A 22,706-nucleotide genomic window follows, 5' to 3' on the forward strand; every position below is an offset into this window, starting at 1 on the left:
GGGAGACCTGGTCCCAGAAATACCCAAGGGAGGACGGAGGGGAAGGGAGCAGCTGCCCCATAGCCCAGCAATTAAAGAGGGCCTGGAGTTCCTGTCCAACATTACCACAGCAGCAGCAGAAACCCCTGGCCCTTTAAATCACCGCTGGAGGCCAGGCCAGCTCGTGCCATGCGATGCTGAAGCACTGACTAGGGGAGGCTAGCCCCCAACCCCATCCCTTCCACCCCTTCTTGCCTCGATCCCTCCTCCCCCACACAGATCTTGCCCAAGGTCTGTTGTAGTATGTTGGCAGCCCGGTCTAGTCCTCCTTACTCTCCATGCTGTGTCCATGACCCTCGCCAGGAAGTGAAGGAAGAAACTGGAAGACAGTAGTGTCGTCACTAGGTTCCAGAGTTAACACGCCGGTTCCATAAATGGGACTCTTTTCTGAGTCTTTGTTTCGAGCTCTGTTTGCTTTGGCAGGGTTTCTTCATAACCAAACAAGCTACAAAATAAAAGCTGAGATTCCATCTAAATAAGTTAAGCCCTTCACGTATTAAGGGTCACCAGCATGTAGTACCACCGCCACGGAGCTCTCCTGCAGTAAGTTAATGCTGTTTGCCTTGTAAAGACAGATTTCCAGCTGGGATCTGCGGTCAGAGAGGTAGGCGGGTCCACCAGAGATGACCCATGTGAAAACTGGGCACTCCCTGAAGAGGGTGCATTGGCCCTTCAAGTGATCTTCGACACTGTGTCCCCTCTGGCGGCGCTCAGCTTCCTTCGAGAGCACTCATCCAGCCGGCTGCAGATGAAATGCATCTCCACGTAGCACCTGGCGCTGCTCACCTCACGATCATCCAAGTAGGCGCACTGCCTTTCTCCTCTGACCCGAAACCTGCAAGGAGACGTAGCGAGGGGTTACCGGCTGCCCTTCCTGCCCACGTACAGACGTGGACCAGCACCGCACAACCCAGGAGAGCTGGATTCACAAGCCAGGCTTTGCTACCAAGTGTGAAACCCGGCACTGGCCACGTCTGGCTGGAAGGGTCACTGCCGGCGCCGAGCGCACCAGAATCAGGCTTGGGGAGAGCAGGAAGCAGAGGCTGCCAAGTTGCTTGCAGGTCTTTCCAGTGTGTGAAGGGACAGAGGCCTGCCAGGGAGGCCCTGGGTCACCAAGTCCAGCCTCCTCCAATGGTAGGCCACCAGTGTTCCCTGAAAGTGACACGCTGGGGAAGCCAACCAGGAAAGATTCAAACGCTGCCCAACTAAGTAACTGAATTTATGTTTCTACTGGTGGTGCACAACTGCACCTGTCTCGGTGCATGTAACAAAATTCGTTCCGCACACAGAGGGGAACAATGAGAGGAAATGGCCCCCGTAGCATGTCATTGTGTTTGTAACCCTCTCTGGCTGTGCACTCTCACTCGTTCAGTGGTTTGCCCCCCCTGCTTGCAGGGGGCGGCTGCCTCTGAACCTCCCTCCTTCCGAAGGACAGAAACCTGCCGCTCATTTGCCAGCCCTGGATTCATCCCTGGCCAGTTTATCCCTTGGGACAATTTTGTCCCATAGCTTCAGTAGCTCCTCCCCCTTGCTGGGGTCAGGCCCCTAATGTACGGACTTTCTTCACCCCAGGTGAACAGAACTGGAATTCACACACAGAGGCCTGGGACATCCAGAGCCTAGAGCTGGTAGCCGGCAGCCTCACCAGGCCCCTGGGCAAGATGAAAGGGAGCCTGGCTCTGCAATCCCAAAAGGGGCGGGGCCTCAGGTGGAAGGGGAGGGGCCTCAGATAGAAGGGGCGGGGCTGAGGCAGCTGACCCAGGGCTGTTCAGTGGTCCATGCACAGCTCTGACTCTGACTCCCCTTTTACCCCTTCCCTGCTGGGAACCAGAGCCCAGTTGTGGTTGGCAAGGCCCTAATGCACCTACAGAGCTGCTCCCCCTCCAAACTGCCCCGTCTTCCACCCCGTCCAGTAGCCATAGTGACTCCCGCGGGGGCGGGAGGAGGTGCCATTGTGCATGAGCGATGGGGGTGCGCTTGGGAATGATTTAGGGCTAGACCCGTGTGCACGAGGGTGGGTGACCAAGGGAATTTCCATCCTGAGGGAAATCCCTTGTTTCAACAGGTTTTCCTCCTGAATGGGGACAACGAGTCGAACTATTTACAATTTTTCCGACCCAACAGGAATTCTCTCCCGAAAACGATTTAGAACCACCCCAAATGAAGTATTTTTCTTAGTGACGGTGGGTCTGAGGCATCGTGGGAATTGTAGTTTTCCTTCCTCCAGCCCGGTGGTCTCCTACAGGCCCTGATTCCCCGCTGGACTACATCTCCCAGGATGCACGGCGGTGTCTCTCTACAGCAGGAGCGTCACATAAAAACACGGATGTGTGAGCCACTGCAATGCATCCTGGGAGATGTGGCGTGGCCAATCACCAGGGCCAAATGGAGCCAGAAGGACGTGGAACACAGTTCCCATGATGTGCTATGGAGGCCCTTTGGGCAAACCCAAACGAGAATGTTTCCGTCTGGGTAGAGTGAAAAATACCCATTGGGAGTCCATTTCTGCAATGGAAAACCCCACCCCAGTGACCTTTTCCTGCAGGAGATTTTGCTTTGGGCACAACCAGGGCAAACTTCGAGTTGGAATTTTTCCAACCAGTCCCCCTGGGTCAGTGACATTAACCCCGCGGGGCTCTCGTCCTCCTTTGCTAAAGAGCTTCACAAATCTCCAGCAGGTGCCACCACCCCAGGACTAGCCCTGGAGCTCTGGCAGCAAAGGCTCCGGCTTTTAAGATTCTGCAGTTGAACTTTCAGACTGTTCCCCACCCAACCCAGGGCTCTGTTGTGGCCTAACAATGAAAACATCAATAAGGACGAAGGACGCACAGGTTGTTGAATATGGTACCGTTGGTCCATTTCCACGGCTGGCCCTGGTCTTGTTCCCTCTGGAGGCCGATCCAGTGCAAAGGGATCCCTTTATAGTGCAGCATGAAAGTCGGGGGGGGGGGGGGGAGGAGCACACATTATATCCTTAGTCACCTACACTCTTACATCCTTCTTTGCCCTTGTCTTTATTAATGGTTTACATGTATAGCTATAGATCTATAGTGACAGCTATAAAGCTATATGGATATAGCTATAGATATCACATCTAGACATTTTAGAAATGTGCATCTCTCTTGTCTGCCTAGTTGTCCATCGGTGAGTCTGTTCAAGAATTCCTGCTACTCGCTAGGAGCGAGCGTCACCATATGTGGTTGCAGCTTCCTCTTCTCCTAACATAAAGCAAGGTCGGGGGCTGGTTGTGCCAGAACAACCGGCAGCTCCAAGAAATGGGCTGTTTTCCGTAACATGCAAAGGGAGGGGCTGCTGCTCGGAGGGACATGATATGAGAGCGGCCACTGGGGGCAGCAACCCACAGGGGAGAGCTCTCCTGCAGTGGCCACTGGGGGTAGCAATCCACAGGGGAGAGCTCTCCTGCAGTGGCCACTAGGGGGCAGCAATCCACAGGGGAGAGCTCTCCTGCAGTGGCCACTAGGGGGCAGCAACCCACAGGGGAGAGCTCTCCTGCAGTGGCCACTAGGGGGCAGCAATCCACAGGGGAGAGCTCTCCTGCAGTGGCCACTAGGGGTAGCAACCCACAGGGGAGAGCTCTCCTGCAGTGGCCACTAGGGGGCAGCAACCCACAGGGGAGAGCTCTCCTGCAGTGGCCACTAGGGGGCAGCAATCCACAGGGGAGAGCTCTCCTGCAGTGGCCACTAGGAAGCAGCAACCCACAGGGGCATGAGTCAGAAAGGCAGACCAGTGATTCTTGTGGCAGGGGGTTCCACAGGCCACAGGGCCTTGCAGGAAAACTTATTTCCTTTCATCAGATTGGCCGCCTTTTTGAGTCAGGTATAAAATGCTGCCGGATTAGAGCTCTCCCCTCGCGGTTATGCACTTGCGTTAACACCGACCCACCGACCGTGATGCCAGTCCGGTGATGGTGGGAATGAAGCATTAATGGTCCATTCACACTGTGCTGTAAACCCAGCTCTGTGGGATCTGGGTTCAGGGACTTGTGTCCAAGCCCACACACATGAGCGTCCGCACTGCACAACCAACCCGAGCTCCCAATCGCTGGCCCTGGCTCTCCCCGCCGGCCACTGGGCCACAAAGCACTGTACAGACCTTCTGACGGGTGCACCGCTGGAGCTGCGTCCACACTGCAGAATGACAGGGCGCAGACCTAGGCTCAGACCCACGCCCCTCGCCTGGTCCTAGGATCTGGGGCCTGAGTACTCGCCGACCAGGGGCACACTGATCTGTGTGCAGACCGAAGGGGATTGGTGAGCTAATCTGGTCTCACACTTGAGCTGACGGTGCCGTGTAGACCAGTGGTCACCAGCCAGTCGATTGGGATCTACTGGTAGATCTTGGAGCTGTTCAGGGGAGCCTGAGAGGTTTGGCCGGGAGGCTATCAAGTGCCGGCACTTCATCTGCCCCTCTCAGCACTGCCGGGCTGCCCCTGCCCTCAGCCTTGGAGCTACCCCCCACCCCGGGAGCTACCTGCTTGCTGTGCAGGGCAGAGGAAGAAGAGGAAGGGGGGTGCTGATGTCAGGGTGGCCCATCGCCCACCCTGCACCCCCTCGCCACAAAGCGGGGGGTGGAGCAGGGATGGAGGGAGTTTGCTGGCTGCTTTTGGGAGCAGTATAGGGCCAGGGGAGGGGTGAACCTGACTTAGCCCCTTGCACCACCTCCCAGAAGCCACCTGTGGTAAGCGGTGCCCAGCTGGAGCCGGCATTCCGAACCCCAGCCCCCGTCCTGAACCCCTCCTGCCCCCAAACGCCGGCCCTAGCCCTGAGATCCCCTGGCCCCAAACTCCCTCCCAGAGCCTGCACTCTCCTGCACCTCAACTCCCTGCCCCAGGCTCAGCTCAGAACCCCTCCCACACTCCAGATCCTTTAGCTCAAGACCAGAGTCCGCATCCCCCTCTCTTACCCCCACCCCAGCCCTCTGCCCCCAGCCCGATAAAAGTGAGTGAGGATGGAGGAGGGAGGAGGGAGGCAGGGTGTCACATTACTGGATCCTGAGGGGAGCAGCCAGATCACTGATGCACCCATAGGTGGGGGTTTTGGCCCCACAAATAGTATAAAAGGGGCCATGTAGGGTGTTGAATAGAAGCTCACTGTCTGCTAATCCTATGTAGGCTAGTCATGTGATGGTATAATGTCTGTGTGTGTAGTTAGGAATCTGTAATCTGTGTGGATACTGAATATTTCTCTGCATGTGGTTGAGCATTGGGCAGAGCCCGGCCTATGGACATGCTAATCAGCAAGGCCCTGTGGGACAATGGCAGCAATGCAGGGATCGAAGAGCCTGGAAGAACTGTGAACCCATCCTGATCCTAGGATGCGCAACAAGGACTTTTAAACCAGCAGCTGTAACATCTCTGCTAGAGCCTGCATCGAGAGCTGGGAGATTCGGTGCATGTAACGTACTACCCTTTAACAACCTTACTCTCATGGTAATAAACCTTTAGTTGTTAGATGCTAAAGGATTGGCTCAGCGTGATTTGTGGGTAAGGTCCGGAGGGTAAATTGACCAGGGATCTGTGGCTGGTTTCTTGGAACCGGACAGAACTTGTTCGGGGTAGGTGGGATTGGGTGCTAGGACCCCCCACCTGTGTATGAGGCCCGGGGCCATCTGGGGCACGGATATTGCTGGGGTGTCAGAGGGTTTGCTCATGAGGCTTCAGACAGGCAGCTGAAGCGCCCTGTGGGACTGGTTTGTGGCCTGTTTGGAGAGGTCACCAGTCTGGGGACTGTAAGGAGCCCCGGATTTGAGCAATTCACCCTCAGCTGTGCCCAGACACGGCCCGGTCCGTCACACAGGGCAAGAGTGTTTGGGTTGGAAGGTGGATCCTGGATTGCCCTTAAATTCAAAAAGGGATCTCGTGCTTGAAAAAGGTTGGAGACCCCGGATGTAGATGCACCCGGAGAGTCGCTTTCTCCCACCAGGCACAAAGGAAGATCTTAGATGTTGGTCTCTGCCACTGCAGAGCATCTGCCTAGACCTCCCCCCCCCCCGCCCCTCCTACGTCCTGTCCCCCTGCACCGTGACAGGAGCAGCCCTCTCCTCACAGCCCCACCTGCCCCCAGGGGCATCAGTCCCCCCCTTCTCCCCGCTGCTCCTGGCTCTGTGCAATTTCATTTGCAAACCACACACTAGATCCTTAGTTACAGGCGGACCCTGCACACACACGCACAGCCTGGGCACTGATGTAACAGGCGGTAACCGGCGTCCAGCCCATGCCACCGACCGTGGCTGGCTCGCAGGGGTTTGTTCACCCCTGGCAGGGAGGGGAAGCAGCTGCAGCTGCCCTGGGTGTCTGCAACTGGGTCCCTGACTGCAGGGCCAGGCAGCTCGACAGTGTCTCAAGAGGGTCCCGGACACCACAGGGTCCCAGGGAGGGTGACTCGGGCAGCAGGCGAGCCCAGCAAATGCACCCAATGGGGCTCACAGCAAGGGGTTGGCTTAGAGGCCCTGGTTTTAGAGGGATGGCGCCTGGATTTGGGGGTGTCTCCCTGTACAGACATGTCTCTTCCCCTGCACCCTCTGCTGTTCTCATTGCCGCCCTGGTTAACGGTGACCCTAGTGCGGGCAGTGGGGTGATGTGAGCAGACCCTGCCTCGCTCTGCAGCCTGGATACGTCTCAGGCTGATCGCTACAGCCTGGGGGGGGGGCTCTGCCCCTCGCTCCCCCCCATTCATCACATCCTGCCCCATCAGAGCTGCTCTGCGACTGGAGCCAGCCTGACCCCTGCCTAAGACAGCCCCCTCCCCCAGACAGACACCTCCTCCCCTCGCTGCTTTCTGCTCACCTGGGCAGCTCCGGGCACGAGGGCAGGCAGCAGCGAAGGGATTAATTCCGGGTGAGGATAGCCCAGGGGGAGTGAAACAGAAAACAAGCTACAAAACTCCGCCTTGGATTCCACCCGCTTCCCTCCTCGCCTCCCACGGGCGGCATTTATGGGGGGCTGGGAGGCAGTAGCCCCTGACCTCCACTGCCCTGGGAGCTGGGCAAGACCCCCACCCCAAGTCCACTCCCCAGCTGGCTGCCAAGTGGGGAGCAGTGCAGATGGGGGCACTTTCCCTCTCCCCTTTATTTTTCCCAGGGCCCCTGGCCAGAGCATCTGTCACCCCCCTCTCCCTCCCCGGAGACTGGTGGGGGGAGAGGTCCCCCTGCCCCACCCTGCTGTCATTGCTCACCTGAAAGCAGAGCCCACTCATGTCCCCGTCTGCCTACTCCACTGACTCCCCCCCCCCATTTTGTGTCTCTGAGCCTCCATCACACACAGTGCCGACCTGCCAAGCTCCCTTCCCTCCCCTGCCCCCACGCCCGACACTGCTGAGCCGGGGGGCTGTGGTCCTGCGGGAGGGAGCTACCCGCCCCCGGGTCTCTGTTCCCCCAAACCTGCCACGGAGCCGCTGTCAACACGTTACAGGCAAACACCCCCGAACCACAGGCAGGCCCCCGCTTGCCTGGGCCAATTCACCCCCCCAACACCTCTCTCCTCCCTCCATTCCCCAGCGCTCTGTCGCCTGCCTGGATGGGCCCCCCACATCTCTGACGATGCCTCGGGGCCATGAGGGGCAGCCCGTCGGGGTCCTGCGGGTGCCCGCGAGTCACTGGGTTTCCCAGGGCCCAGGCTCGGGGCTGGCAGATTCCCGGGAGTCCAGCCAGGGCCTGTCTACGGAGGGGCAGGCTGGTCACACCCCACGCGGGGAGAGCCGGGCGATGGGTGTCCAGTCCCTGCGCTGCTACCACTCGGTCAGTGACCCCCGCACAGTCTAGGCACATTTCCATCCCTGTCTCAGCCCCACCCTGCTGCAAGACCTGAGCCGGTCTCCTGCCCTCCCCTTTTGTTTTGTCTAGTTGCAAAATAAACTCCCCGGGGCCCAGACGGGGCTGTGTGTTCTTGGCACAACACACCAGTGCGTGGCACCCACACCGGAGGGCCTAGCAACTGTATTTCTGGAGGACACACCGGCCCGCCGGGGGTCACTGCATGGACGGTGCTGTAGCGGCTGTGTCTGGCTCACAACAGAGGCTACGTCTGTTCTGCAGGCTTCTTTCGGATCTTCCGGAAAAACTTCTTTGGAAAGAGAACGTCACGCACAGCCAAAGCACAATGGAAAAGCGATCTGTTTCTCAAGAAAAACTCTGCGGTGTAGACACACCCAGAGTGAGGGCACTGAACTGGGCCAGTGTGAACTTTTAGGGCCCAGAAAACCCTAAAAGTTTGTCAGAAGGGAACAAAAGTTTCTGCCCAGCACAGTGTTTTTTAAGCCAGATTCACATTCACAGTACTGTGCTGTCTACACTGGCCCTTTTGGGCAAAAGTCTTTCAGAAAAAGACTTTTGCCCGAATGGGAGCAGCATAGTCTTTCCGGAAAAGCACTGATGATTTTACAGGAGATTGTCAGTGCTTTTCCGGAAATTCAAGCGGCCAGTGTAGACAGCTGGCAAGTTTTTCTGGAAAAGCGGCTGATTTTCCGGAAAAACTTGCCAGTGTAGACACAGCCTCTGTGTCTGTGCAGCGCCCAGAACAAGGGGGCCCTGATCCCAGCTGGGGCAGGGACTGTCTCTTGCTGTGTCTGTGCAGCGCCCGGCACAACGGGGACCTGGTCTCAGTTGTACCCTCAAACTGCTGGTTGAACGTAGCAATAAGATTTTTGCCTTCTTGCTGCTTAGCACCGTGGTTAAAGGGCTTCTGTGCAAAACTCTTCACACTTTGTGTATTCAGGGATTGTCCCTGGGAATTGTGCCTGGCCAGTAAGAGCACAGCCTGACTCTTCCAATGGCCTGTGTCTCCCCCCACCCCACATCCCGGGGTACATGCTTTGCACTGGGAAAAAGACACGGCTGCCTTTATAGGCAGAGAGCAGGGAAAAGCCCCGCCCCATAGGACATTTCCCACCCAGCATGTGGGAGGAGTTTCCCCTCATTCTGGGGGCAGCCCCTCCCCAGCAGGCAGAGGGAGAGACAAGGAGGAGGAGGACAGAGAGAGGAGACCCGCTCACTCTCATCAGCTCATTTGTCCTTGGGGGGGGGGGGGTGCTTGCAGCCTCAGTGGCAGGAGGAAGCTGCTGCCTCAGTTTCTCTGCTGGGGTGGGGGGGGGGGGGGGGAGGGGAAAGGAGCCATTCCCATGAGGCCCTAAGGCTTGCCCAATAAAAACTCATTTTCTGGGATGTGGTTTATTATAAAAATATATGTGCACACGCCTGCCTGCAGACGTCTATTCAGCATGGTCCAGCCCTCCCCAAAGGCTATGGCACCTCTCCATTCCCGCCCAGTCCTCCAGCAGGGCCTGTCTCCAGCCCCCGGTGCTGCACGAGAGGAACTTGAGTCCTTGTGCCAGGCTGCAGGGCTCAACCCAACCCCTTCACTTCCCAGCTGCAGGGCTACCGCATCCTTGGACTCATCCCAGGTGTCCGGCCCCAGCCCCACAGCTCCGGCCCTGAGCCACCGACAGGAGGGAGGTGGTAGGTTCAGCTGCTTCCTGCAAGCTTGAGTCAAAAAGGTTCTTTTCTGGGCCCCAGACCAGAGTCCAGGAGCTAAGTCCTCTCCCAGCCAGCAGTCCGTGAGAGGCAGAGCAGCTGCCTGGACTGGCCGCTGGCTGTTGTGCGTCTCACCTGTCCGACTGTTGCTGGGGTGTTGGGCTGTCGGTTGACAAAGACTGCATTGTGGGCACCTGTGGCTGGGAAAAGGTCGCAGCCAACCGAGGTCCAGGGAGGGATGTGAAGGGGCAGGCTCCAGCTGTCATTGCCACAAGGGGGCGCTGTGATCCGGTGGATCAAGCTGTATCGCTACCCATTTGGTTCAGCATTCACAGAACAGAAGAGTCTCACCGTATCTTAAACAACGTTTTATTGCACTCAGGAGCAGTTTTAAAAGCTCTCTCTATATATGCATATTTAGTACTAAGCAATTACAACCGCATTAAAAAGGCATCACAAGCCTGAAAGGGCATTAAAAGCAATATTTAAATGGATAATGAACTATCTACATCTAAGCTTTAATCCAATTTAGCAGCCTAATTCTTCATTCAATTTAACACACACTCACCCTCTTGGGCTGGCCAGACCCCAGGTAATGTTGGTTAATTTGGTTGAGGCGGAAGTCTGACGTGCACGTCACCCCAATATGCTGAATCGATGGACTCCAACTGATGGGGGAAAAATTGTGTGGTACATATCCCCTCGGCAGGGGCCAGTCCAGTGAGATGCCATCCACGGGTTGCACACAGTCCAGGTGGGATAATGTCCGTTAGTGACACCCCCTTCTCCTTACTGGTGTGTCCACAACTGATCGAGAATATCCGGTGTCTGCACAGCTTGCCTCACCACGCGTGTGAAACAATGATCTGTCCTTGGTTAGATTCTTCCCTTGTTACTTGTTTTTATCTGGCAGGTGTCATGGCTCCTTCCCCACTCTGGCATGATAAATGCAGAAGTGGGGGCCAGCAAGTGTACCCCAAAGCCTTCTCTACCAGGCTTTGGTATAAAACTTCCCCCCAAGATCTTAAAAACCTAGATCTTGGGAATAAAACTTCCGCTGCCACCACCCAAATGTTGATAAAGAAATCAGGGGAAAGATCATTTGGGAAATCTCACCCCTAAAATAAAAATCAGGGCACACCATTAACCACTGCCCGGTTAATGAAAAGACAAGAAAGAACTTTTATTATTACAACAATATTCCTGTTGCAACCATAATGACTAGATAGGAGGTAACAAAATATACTCATGGAGAAACTCCATGGGCCTAGAACTTAGTTACAAAGAAAAGCCAAAACATCTTTTAAGCAGGGCCAGATCTCAGATCCCGCACCCAACCCTTAAAACAATAAAACCTAACGAAACTACCTAAACTTTACCCTACTTACAGAAAATGAAGAATGGTGTCTTGGAGAGAGAGAGAGACATGCTTGTCCCTCTCTGTAGCTGCAGAGCACTCTCCCAGAGAGACAAAAGGAGAAAGGACAAAAACCCATATTCCTTTGTCCCAGTTTGAAAGTCCCACCTACATTCCTATTGGTCACTCCACCTGGCTAGGTGTAGTTAACCCCTTAATCCCCAGGCTGCTGGCTAACCCTCATCATCATGACAGCAGTGCTGGGAACGCTGCCTCAGCCACATACACAGTTCTTTTATTTCCACAGTCCTTTCTCTCCAAGTTGTAAAGGAACCATAATCCTCTGGACGTCAGCACGGCCTCTCTTGAGCTCACTTTCTGTAGATTCACTCATGCCAACCGTTCACACTACCCATGATTCAAGACGACATTACACCTGAACCCAGGGGCTGCCCTCAGCCGGGGAGGGACACGGGTTTTGGTTCCATCCCATCAGCTCATGAGCTGTCCGCAAACGCTCAGCTCTTTTTCCTTGGAGCCCTCACACGGGCCAACAGGAGGCAGACACCCCTGGGGGAGGGGAGCTCTGTGCTGTCCTCCAGCGAGTGTCTCCTTGCCTTGATGCTGGGGCTGTCCCCCTTCGCCAGCACATCACGTGCCTTGCACACTGTGGCCACTTGGGACAGCCCCACGGACAGGACCAGGTCGCCTCATTCGGGCTGCGGTGACTTGACTCCGCCTTCTGGGCTCCGGGCGGGTTCGCTGCAGATCCAGCGACCTTCCCCGGAGCAGTGCGAGCTGCCGCAATGGCCGTTGCTGAGAAACGCGCACCACTCGCCGCCCGCTATCGCAAACCTGCAACACACAACGAGCCGCCCCACCCGGCGATTAGCGCAGCCATGCGCCCCAAAACCACAGAGCCTGCCTGGGGGGGCCCCAGGAACCAGACTTCCCCAGCCCCGGCAGGAAGTGGCCTCAGTCATGGGGTTAACCATAAAGTTACCAGGTGAGTTAAAAAAAATTACTGGACCCACTTGATCTCAGATGGGGGCAGGGGGACTGGCCAGGAGGTGAGGGGAGGGGCAGCTGGTGGGAAGCAGGGCTGGCCAAGGGAGAGGGGGGGTCGTTGGGGGCAGTGGAGCTGGACGGGGGAAATTGGAGGGGGGAACCAGCCAGAGGGAAGCAGGCTGGGGGGGGGGGTGTCGTCGGGGCCAGCAGGGCTGGCCAGAGGAGATCAGACAGGGGAACTGGCCAGTGGGAAGCAGGGCTGAGGTGCGGGGTGAGGGTTGGGTGCAGCGGGGCTGGCCAGAGGAAATCAGGAGGAGGAGGGGAGAACTGGCTGCCGGAAGCAGGGCTGACGGGGGCAGCGGGGCTGGCCAGGGAAGATCGGGAGGAGAAGTGGGGGAAAACTCACCAGCCACTGAATTCGGTGCCATCAGTCCATTTCCAGGGCTGGCCTGGTTCCCGCCGGAGCCCGATCCAATACCTGGAGTTGGGGTCTTTATAGCGCCTTATGAAATCCTGTCACAAGGAGGAAAGGACGCGAGTCAGGTGTGCACCCTGGAAGGTTTGTGTGATTGCACACGGGGTGTGCGACTTGGCCAGGGGGCTGTGTTGCCAAGGATGCTGTACGACTGTGCTCGACCAGAGGGGGGCGCCCTCCCGAAAGGTGAGTCCCACCCTGTCGCACAGACGGTTTCCTATATGGCTGGAGCCGAATGGAACATTGCAAGCGGAGTTATTTCAGCCTCTCGTCCTGGGTCCGATGCTTTGACATTTGTTTTTATCCCAAATTTCCCTTAGGCTGGACATGCTAATTTGCGACCAGCGCTGGTATTTAGCAGCCTCCTGGCTCTGCATCCCAGGCCTTTAAACACTCCTGTTCCTGACCCAACCCCTTGATTTACTGCGACCTGTGTCCTGGCTGGTGGCTTTCGTAACACCACAGAGCCTGGAGTCCCGGGATTACAGGAGACCCTCGTCTTTCCTAGGTTTCTAGCCCTCGTGGTTGCCGAGAAACTTGAAAATGTGAGCCCCCAAAAGCTCTGACACTGGAAAAATTAGAAGCCCTCGTGGCTGTTGTTTTAAGACCAGTTGCATGGTTTGGGGGGGTCCTGATTGTTGAGTTTAAAATGCCTGGACTAGCAAGGCTGCTCTTCTCACATACAAGGGGCTGGGAAACATCTGGATCCCCCTGCTGGGAATTCCCTGGGAATAGGGGGTAGGCACATTAGCCCCACATGGCTCCGACTCCGTGCCCGGCGTGTGGGGAGGATGGGGCGTGGACAGAGCACTCAGAGCTCCAGCTGTTCTGGGCTGGGGGAAGTTGCCCTAAATTCAAGCAGCCAGGACAAGCCTTTGCCACCCCCACCCCGTGCAGCCCAGAATCGGTCTCACCATCTCCTGCGGCGAGTCAATCCCAGCCAGGGAGGCACCGAGGGCTGAGCAGTTCTTCTGGCTGTTGTTCCAGGTTGCTTCAGACTCTGAGAAATAGTAACACTTCCCCCGGTACCCGACCCAGCCATCGGGGCAGGCAGTCACAGAGCAGGCAGCAGCCGTTGGAGACGGCTCAGGTATCCTGTCTGGAGAGGAGAAAGCAGCAGGGTGAGAGATTTGTGCCCAGCCTGGCATTACCCAGAGATTTTTTCTCTCCTCCCACTCCCCTGCTCCCTGCCGGCACCGCGCTCGCTAGTCATGGTCTAAGCAGGGGAGTGAGGCTACGTCTACACTACGAGTTTTCTCTGCACAAATATGCTAATGAGGGACTCATTTGCATGAGTCGTGATAGCATTTGCATATTTTCTGCCGATCCGTTTTTGCACTGGGGTTTTTGCACAAAGCCCTCTTTTCCCGCAAGATCCTTATGCCCCCTAGAAGGCGGTGTACCGTTCTTGTGGAAAAAGGGGGGGGTTTTGCGCAAAAAGAAAACACCCACATGGCTTGTTTTTGCACAGAAATGGATCGGTAGAAAATAGGCAAATGAGATTACGACGCATGCAAATGAGTCCCTCATTAGCATAATTTGGACAGAGAAAGCTGGCAGCGTTGATGTAGCTTGAACGTGTGTCCCTGAGGGGGTGCTAACGCTTTGGGAAGGATGGGATCTAGCCACAGAAATGGCCCAGCCTTTGATGTGGTATCCATGGAACAGCACTGAGCACCGTGACCCTAAATGTTCCTCCCGACGGGAGGGGAGGAGGAGGAGACAACACCATGACTCCCAGCCCTGGGTAGCCACATGTGGGGGAAATGGCCGAGTGAGCCAACAGCTGGTGGGAATTTGAGGGGGGCGGGGGCAGACCCCACAGCAAAGCACGGAGCTCAGCAAAGTCAGATGTGAGGGCTGAAGCAATGGGGGCAGGGGGGCAGCAGGTGAGGGGGAGAAATTGGGTGGGTCTCTGGCATTTCCAGCACTGAGTGCGCGGCGCAGAGAGGGGACCCGTGCGGGCGCCGCACTCACCTGGCCGGGCCGCGAGGATGATGATGAGGATGACGACCAGGCTGGCCAGGAGAAGAACGAGAAGCAGGTTCAGAACCGCGCAGCGCTGGGCCAACGCTTTCAACCGAAACCACAAACCTGCAAGAGAAATCGCCGATCATGCGCATGCTGCTGGCTGGGAGGGGCGGGGTCTGAACTATTAGTAACAGGTGCAGCCGGGTTGTTTCTTTGTTTTTTTAAGGAAGGGGAAGGATATCTTGCAAAGAGCAGGAAGTGAAAATTTTCACTCCAAATTGAGGGGGAGGGGAGGCTTTCAACTTAAAAAAAAAAAAAAGTGGGTTTCAACAGTGTTTTCCCTTTAAACTCAGCCCGGAGACAGGGTTCTCTGCAAAGGGAGAGGAGACCCCGACATTTCCTGGATTCGTCTCCTGGTTTCAAACACAAAAATGTCTTCCCCTCCCCTCTCCCCCAAACAATAACTTGTCTGTTGGAAAGGAAGACGGGTCTGGGTTCTACGTGACACCCTGAAAACATCGGACCAAAGGGATTCACAGGGAGGGGGGAGAAATCTCTTGTTAAAGAAACCCACTTCCACTCAGAAGTTGAAGGAAATTTGACCAGCCCATCCAAGACTAGGAGGAAGTGAGGTGAATACGGAGGGACTGAGATAGAAGGATCTGTGGACACGTCTATACTTCGTGCAAGATCGACTTCTGGAGGTCGATCTTCTAGCATTTGATTTAGCAGGTCTAGTATAGACCTGTAAATCGAGCGCCGAGGGCTATCCCTGCTGGTGTCCAGTACTCCGCCTTCTGCTAGAGGAAGGGAAGCCAACACAGCTCGGTTTAAGGTAAGCCCACTCCAGCTATGCATTTTCTGTACCTGGAGTTGCGTACCTTAAGCTGACCTGGTCTAGTATAGACCACGGTTACATCTACACTGCACGGCTATTTCGGAATAAATTATTCCAGAAGAGCTATTCCGAAATAGTGCATCTACACTGCAGGGAAGCCTCAAAATCAGTCCAAGACAGCCCATCTCGATTTAGAGCCCCAGGAGGAATAATTTAGAATGGCCCTGGGGAGGGGCTATTTTGAAATAGCAGCAGAGGCGTGTCTACACACGCCTTATTTTGAAATAGCTATTTCAGAAGAGGCGTTATTCCTTGCGGAATGAAGGTTTACAAGTTTCAGAGTAAGCTGCCCGTTATTCGAAATTATTTCGAAATAGTGGAATGGCTGTGCAGACGATCGCGTTCTCAAAATAACGGTGGTGTGTAGACACACCCCAAGCCTCTGTGCCGACCCTGGAAGGCAGTAACTGTTTTGTGTCTTTTCATACAGATCAGCCACTAGAGGGAGACCAAGGCCCACGTTAATACGGGTTCCACGTGGACGGGGAGGTGTAGAAGGACCCCAAAGAGACTGACCTGAAAACTTCTCATCCTTGTGCGCGGTGCCATTTGGGAGTAGATTTGACCTTGTCTCCCCGTTCTCCATCTTTCGGGGGTCTGAGAGATCCGTGGCCATGTTTGCCTGAACCATCCTTCCACAGCCAGGAACTATGGGCCGTGGTCACTGTGGGTCCGGCAGAGCCTTATGGAAAGGAGCAGCTCACAAGTTCAGTGCAGCGAGTAGTTTGGCTACGTGGGGTGATCAGGGAAACCCCCCTTCCAATATCACTGGATGGGGAGTTTGGCCCGAATGCCCCGACCAGCCAGGGTGGGGCTGAGCCGGGTTCCAGCGAGCTGTTCCAAAGCTCCCCTGGGTGCTGCTTTTATCCCCACAGCCAGCCCAGCCTCGGCAGGCGCCGATCAAACCAGCTGCAGGTGCTGAAGGATCCCAGCTCCGTGTCTCTTCCCTGGCGCCTGGCGGGGAGGTAGGTTCCTGTGGAGAGAATTGCCGGGTCACTGGGGCTGGCTGGTGTCGCTGGTTTATCTCCCCAGCGGGGGCAGGTGGAGCCGACAGAGCCGGGGCTGTCCTGGTCTCTGCAGCCATTGTCGGCTGAAGTCTCCCAAAGCCCCTGACACACACAGGGAGGAGCAAGCGGGATGGGGCCAGTCCCATGGACAGAGAGTGGGGCCAGCCCCCCGGCAGGTGTGACCTGGGGCAGCCCCACTCAAATACCTGAGCCTTGCCCCCCCAGCTGGTGAAATGAGCCAGTGCCCCACTGGGGTTACCCCTCACCCGCTGCAGCTCTGATTGGTGATGTCTGAGTGTAGAGTTGCACCTGCCACACCTGAACAGCAGGAATGATCAGCAGGAGGGTCAGGAAACTGCTGTACCGGACAGTGATGGAATCACCCGTCCCTCCCACACCCCCACTGCTTAGAAGCTGGGGCTTGTATCTTGCCACAGAACGTTCTGGGGAGACCTTCCCACTCCGTGTTACTGTGCACTGTGCAGTACTGACGGTTATCACTCAGGACGGCCCCATCATCCTTAGAAATGTAAAGAGTCGGGCAGGAGTCAAAAAAGATCAATGGGATCTTGTGGCAGGGAGTTCCACAGGTCAGCCACGCCTGGTGTGAAAACCTATTCCCTGCTGTCAGATTGGAATGCGGTGCCTTTGTGAATTAGGGAGGGGTTCAGACTGCACTTTTGGGGGAACAGAACAAGAGCCCTGGCAAGACAGGTTTGACAACACCCGCCTCCTTAGTGGAAATGGTCTGAAATCACATTTCAATCTGGCAATAAACAGACACAAAGGCAGCTAACTACACAAATTATTTTTTTTACAGCTCGCCTATGCTTTTAGCACAGCAGAAGCAGGCTGTGGCCAAGAGACGGCGGGAGCTGGTTCTTCGGCGCTGCCTGATATTCCAACACGCAGCTCCCATTGGCCAGTTTCTTGCCAGAAACCTAGTTTTAAAACAGAAAGGGAGCCCTGTAGCCAAGTTTCTGCCTGGGGCAAGGTACGGAGCCTGCCTGGGGCTCTCTGCTGCCTTGGTGGGCCAGATTCGTCCCACAGGCCGTATTTTGCGCTGGCCTGGTCTGGATCATCCCTGAGAGGCACCTGTCCAACCTGCTCTTCCAAACAGTAATTCCTCACTTAACACTATCGATGCATTTCTGAAAATATTTGTGCTGAGCGAAAACATGCTCTGTGGGGTCAATTTTCCCCATTAAAAATAATGGAAAAGTGGGGGTTGCATTTCAGGCGGCAAAGTCAATTTTTTGTTGGTGCTGGGTCATTAACATCAGCATTAGATCTCTAGCAACACAAGTCGCTGCGGTTTGTTAAAACACAAAGATAAACCCGTGAATGAGCAGAGGAGCGCTGTGACCACGTGTATTCATCCATTCATGCGTATTACCACTGTTTTCACCAACGTATACCGCCGTGCGAAATAGGCTGCACTTAATTATTTTTGTGTTATTTCAGGGACTGTCGTGTTATTCAAAAAACTTTCCCTAAAAATAAAAAGGTGCTACTGCAAAAACGTGTTAAGCGGGCACGTGTTAAATGAGTAGTTACTGTACCTCCAGGGATGGGGATTTCACAACCTCCCTAGGCAACTTATTCCAGTGTTTAACAACCCTGACAGGTAGGAAGTTTTTCCTAATGTCCAACCTCAACCTCCCTTGCTGCAGTTTACGCCCATTGCTTCTTGTTCTATCCTCAGAGGCCAAGAGAAACAATTTTTCTCTCTTCCTTGTAACACCCTTTTAGATACCTGAAAGCCGCTCTCATGTCCCCCCTCAGTCTTCTCCTTTCCAAACTAAACAAGCCCAATTCTTTCAGTCATCGCTCATACTTTCATCATTCTTCTTGCTCTTCTCTGGACTTTCTCCCATTTCTCCACATCTTTCTTGCAATGTGGAGCCCATTAACTGGACACAATACTCCAAACGAGGCTTAATCAGCGCAGGGAATGGAGTGCAGGGCAGGCAAACTGCTAAATTGCCAGTCCTCATTGTGTCCGTAACGAGGCTCGGCAGAACGTTTATTTCTTTAGCATTTTGACGGAGAATAGGGATTTTTAAGCATCCATGCCCTGCCCACCAATCATCCATTTAAAATTTTCACAGCTACACAAACTTGATAGCGCTCCAGGCAATTGTTCAATGAGAAGCGGTTGTGGTGAGCCACAAGTCATGGGTGGTAAGGCATGAACTCAAATGCTGACCTCACACACGAACGACCAATCAGATTTGGTGTTACTCTTCCTTCACTGTAAATCCTCATCAGAAAAAGTACAGTGACTGCAAAGCTTGGAAGACTCGTTTCCCATATCTGCATTTTGATCACCCGCCACAGAAATATTTGTACAGCCTGTGGGTGGGGGAGGAGTGAAATTGATGTTTGCCAGCTTTCCCAAGAGACAGCGGATTCTCCCCAGCCCAGGCATGCCATGTGAGAAGGAAAGAGAACCGGGATGCAGAAAACGCAGCAGTTTCTCCATTAAGGCTACATCTAGACTGTAGGCGTCTTCCACAAAAACTTCTTGCACAAGAGCGTGTCCACAATGCAAGAGCGTCCAGACTGCATGGACTCCGTTTACAGGCTGGCTGCCAGGGTACCTGTGCTTTTTTCAATTGCTTCTTTTTGCACAACCCCCCTCCTCATTCTGCATCCACACACCCCTTTTGGCACAAGAGCGCCTGTGCTAAAAGGTGTGCTTCCTCGTGGAAAGGGGTATCCCTATTGTGCAAAACCCCTCTGCTCTTTCAATTTTTCTGTGCACAAACGCACTCGAGGTCTGGACGCTCCACTCTGTAGTGTAGACATGGTAAGAGTCTAGGGCAGTGGTCCCCAACGCGGTGCCCGCTGGTGCCATGGCGCACACCGGGCCATTTCTGTGCGCCCGCCGAGTGATCGGGGCCAGTCCCGCCTGCGGGCACGTGGTGCCAGCCCCTGAGCGCGCAGCATATGGATGGCCCCGCCTCCGGGTGCACGGTGCAAGGGCTGTGCCGGCCCCGTGTGCGCGGCGTATGAGTGTCCCCACTCCTGGGCACGTGGCACAGGAGCAGCACCGGTCTCAGGCATGCAGTGGATGGGTGCTGCTGGCTCCTGGGCGTGTGGTACAGGAGCGGCGCTGGCCCCAGGAATGCGGCGCATGGGCAGCCCTGGCCCCTGGGCGCACAGCGTATGGGTGGCCCCACCCCTGGGTGCCCGGCGCATGAGTGGCCCCACCCCCGGGTGCCCGGCAGCCCCAAAAGGTTGGGGACCACTGGTCTAGGGACACATCCTGGGAGCCCGTTTCTCCCTGCCTGGCCCCTTGTGCCATTCCTGCCTCCTGCCCGGGGGGATGACATGTCCCCGGGTTGGCATTCTCCCCATCACCCCTGGGCCGTGCCAGCAAAGTACAGGGAGAGAGACAGACGCTTTCTGCAAGCAGTGAGCAAAGAGCAAACAGACTTTTCTCTCTAGATTGCTCATCGCTCGGCTGAGCCCCTGCCGAACACACCTCCCCACGCACTCATCCAGCAGCCTCCCTCCCAGCCCTATAGAAATGCCACAGACACACACACACCCACACACACACACCCCCAAAGGAGCTGGGTGAGCAATTTAATGAGTCACTGGAGTTTAAACTCAGTGTGTCTCTCGCAGGAAGGGAAGCAGCTGCCCTGCCCTGTTTGCAGGAGGGATTTTTCTCCCCACAGGGCCAGGCAGATCTGGTCCTGAGTGGGGCAAGATCCGGCAGCTCTGGGGGGCCCAGCAGAGCCCACGGCTTGCCCCACCTGCAACCAGCTGGGCAAAGGAGCTGGCTTCGTAGAGACAATGCAGGGGAGGGGCGGTACCAGCCTGACCCCCCCCCCCCCCGCAAGGACCTCACCCTCCCCGGCAGGTACCCCCGCCTGCAGCGGTCTGCTCACCTGCTCGGCAGCCGCGACCCGCCCTGCAGCCGCTAAAGGTTTAACTCCGTTTGCGAGCACAGAGCTATAGGCTCGCGCGCCCCGCTCCAGGTCCCTTTTATAGGATGCACCGCCAGTCCCGCCCCGCCCCCTTGCTCTGATTGGAGAGGCGGGAGGGGGGCGTGGCAATAGGGCCAAAGGGAACTCCCCCCACCAGAATGAGTGCAGCCTGCAGCCCAGAACCTGCGACACGGATTCCTGTAGGAACAGAGCGCAGCGTCACCCAAGCGCACCCCAGACCCTGGGGTTTGCCTGGGCCATGCAGCCTGGGTAGGACCTACAGGAATAGGTGTCAGCCAGGAGGGCAGGGGAAGCCGGCCCCAATGCCCCTCCCCCTTCTCAGAGCTGCTGGGGGGGGGGGCAAGTGGGGCAATTGGCCCCCCCATGAGAATGTGTGAAGTCTGAGACAGGGAGTGCCAGGAAGGGGCCCCCGAAATTGCTTTGCCCCAGGCTCCCTGACTCCTCTGGGCAGCCCTGCCCCTTCTAGCCCCCTTCCCGCACTGCAGTGACCAAACCCAGTCTCCAAGGGGGGGGGTTGTGTTGGCGGGTCGGGCGGCGTGTGCCGGCTGCCGGTTTGTAATCACTGGCCACGTGCCGGGCTGGGCAGGCTGGCGCATCCATGGGGAAGCAGGGCGGAGCGCACAGGGCAGGTTTCCAATTGCAGACAGTATTTAAATACCGGGCTTGATTGGCATTTTCGGTATGCTTCATTGGCCTTCCTAGTTCAAAGTAGGAGGCAAGTGTAGACGTACCCAGTGTTTACACATGGGGATCCGAGGCCCAGAGAGATTTTCCAGGCGTGTCGATTGTTGAGATCTCTGACACTCCGGGGCGCCTGTGAGCACCGGGCAGTTGGAAACAGGCCGACGCTGCGGCTCACCCCAGGGCTCAGACACCCCCTGAGACACCTCACCCCGGCTGAGCCTCTGCGGTCCGGGACTCTCAGGCCAATGGACGTGGCTGGATGAGAGAGCCCCGGCGGCAGAGGTAGAACGGAGCCGGCCGGTGGGGCCAACGCAGCAGCCCAGCCGGGAGGCTGGTACCCCATCCTCCAAGAGCTCCCCTGGTGCAGCACGCTCCCTCCTGGGACCAGTCCGGTCCCAAGGGTGCCGGGCCAGGGAGGTCCAACCTGGGTAATCCCTGGCCAGAGGCGAAGACAGAGATTTCTCAGCGACCCCCTCAGCCGTTCCAGGTGAGGAGCAGTTCCCCCGCCAGCGGAGGGACTCGCCCCCGCAGGCCTTCCCAGCACTGCCTGGTGTGTGTGGGAATCCAGTTCCAGGCACGGCTGCCCGTGCCTGTCAGCCCCCCCGAGGAAGTAACACGTCCCCTCCCCCATGCAGCCTGAGGCTCAGAGAAAGAGGGTCCCTGGTGGGTGGCTCAGGGCTGGGGCCCGGCCTCCCTTCCCCTCCTGAGCAGCCCCCCGCGGCCTCCCCTTCCTGCCAGAAACCTTCCCCCCCGACCCTTCCCAGCTCTGCCTGCAGCACCCTGCCCCCCAGCTCCCACCCAGAGGGGTTGTGTCCCCCCAGCCCTGACGCCTGCACCTCCCCCTCCGCTCTGAGTCCCCACATCCCCAAGACCTAGTCCCGACTCCGGCACCCTCCAGAGCCCCAGCCACTGCTCTGAAGGACCCAAGCAATGCCAGGTAAATCTATCTATCCCCATCCAGGCCCTCTATCTATCTATCCCCACACCCCCCTCTAGCTAGCTAGCTATGAATGTGTCTGTCTGTGTGTCTGTCTGCAAGTCCGTTCCTTCAAGAACTCGTCCTAACCCCTCCGAGCGAGGGCCACCAAACGTGGTTGCAGTTTCCTCGTCTCCTAGCGTGAAGCAAGGTCGGGGGTTGGTTGTGCCAGGACACCCGGCAGCCTGGGAAAGGGGCTGTTTTCCGTAACATGCAAAGGGAGGGGCTGCTGTTCAGAGGGATGCACATGAGAGCAGCTACTGAGCGGAGAGGGGAGAGCTCTCCTGCAGAGTGACCAGTGAGACCCACCAGGATCCCCCAGCCAGTGCAGGGACCCCGCCAGGTGACTCTTGAACCCGGCTCCTGGGAAGCGCCGTGGGACCAGAAAGCCCCGGCTATCGAATTAGAAGTAAAGAGGCTGGGCCCGGCCCAGGGGTGAATGTGTGTGAATTAGAACGTTGGACTAGTTCAAACAGGACACGCCTGCTTTACTGATCCAGACTCTAAACCGTGGATAAACACCAGCTGGCTTGGACCCAGGCCCTCCCGGCAATGAGTCTAAAAAAAGCTCATAAAAGACGACTCATTTTGAAAGTCATGCTATTGCCTTGGTGCGCTGCAGGGACAGTGACTCAACCGCCGGCATTTTCGAGTTGTGGCAAATCTGTCTCATGAAACATCCTGAACCCTCTTTGGAGGGAATTTTTTTGGTCAGGATTTTCCCTCTGAAGGCAAGGGTGAATGTGAATTACATTTTCTTACAGGTCCTGTCCTGTTGCAACCCAGCACCCTGCCAGCTTTTTAAACAGCTCCCTGCTGGCTTTTGCGGCAGCTCAGCTCTTG

The 22,706-nt window shown here is 56.3% G+C and overlaps 2 protein-coding genes across 2 annotated transcripts in view; one reads left to right on the forward strand and one right to left on the reverse strand.

The window, feature by feature from the left end:
* The window catches only part of LOC102445187 (zinc finger protein RFP-like), a 397,132-nt gene that overhangs the window by 7,444 nt on the left and 366,982 nt on the right, over positions 1–22,706 (forward strand). The window lies entirely within an intron of this gene.
* LOC142823135 (uncharacterized) lies at positions 270–20,228 on the reverse strand. Its single transcript, XM_089771440.1, has 8 exons — positions 20,144–20,228; positions 15,751–16,207; positions 14,343–14,459; positions 13,280–13,464; positions 12,297–12,403; positions 11,594–11,737; positions 2,869–2,982; positions 270–874 (listed from the first exon to the last, which is right to left on the reverse strand). The coding sequence occupies exons 2-8, from the start codon at positions 15,863–15,865 to the stop codon at positions 712–714; spliced, it is 945 nt and encodes a 314-aa protein (XP_089627566.1). The 5' UTR covers positions 15,866–16,207; positions 20,144–20,228; the 3' UTR covers positions 270–711.

The sequence above is a fragment of the Pelodiscus sinensis genome, chromosome 19, assembly GCF_052426305.1.
Source record: "Pelodiscus sinensis isolate ZL-2025 chromosome 19, ASM5242630v1, whole genome shotgun sequence".
NCBI classification, from domain to species: domain Eukaryota; kingdom Metazoa; phylum Chordata; order Testudines; family Trionychidae; genus Pelodiscus; species Pelodiscus sinensis.

What these genes read in the sequence shown, in the direction of transcription:
- LOC142823135 (XM_089771440.1), bottom strand. Translation starts at nt 15,865, where the DNA reads ATGGTTCAGGCAAACATGGCCACGGATCTCTCAGACCCCCGAAAGATG. An exon ending in CAAGGATGAGAAGTTTTCAG is followed by an intron (nt 14,460 to 15,750) that starts GTCAGTCTCTTT and finishes TTTCTCTTGCAG; the next exon opens with GTTTGTGGTTTCGGTTGAAA. An exon ending in GGCACCGAATTCAGTGGCTG is followed by an intron (nt 11,738 to 12,296) that starts GTGAGTTTTCCC and finishes TGTGTGTTGCAG; the next exon opens with GTTTGCGATAGCGGGCGGCG.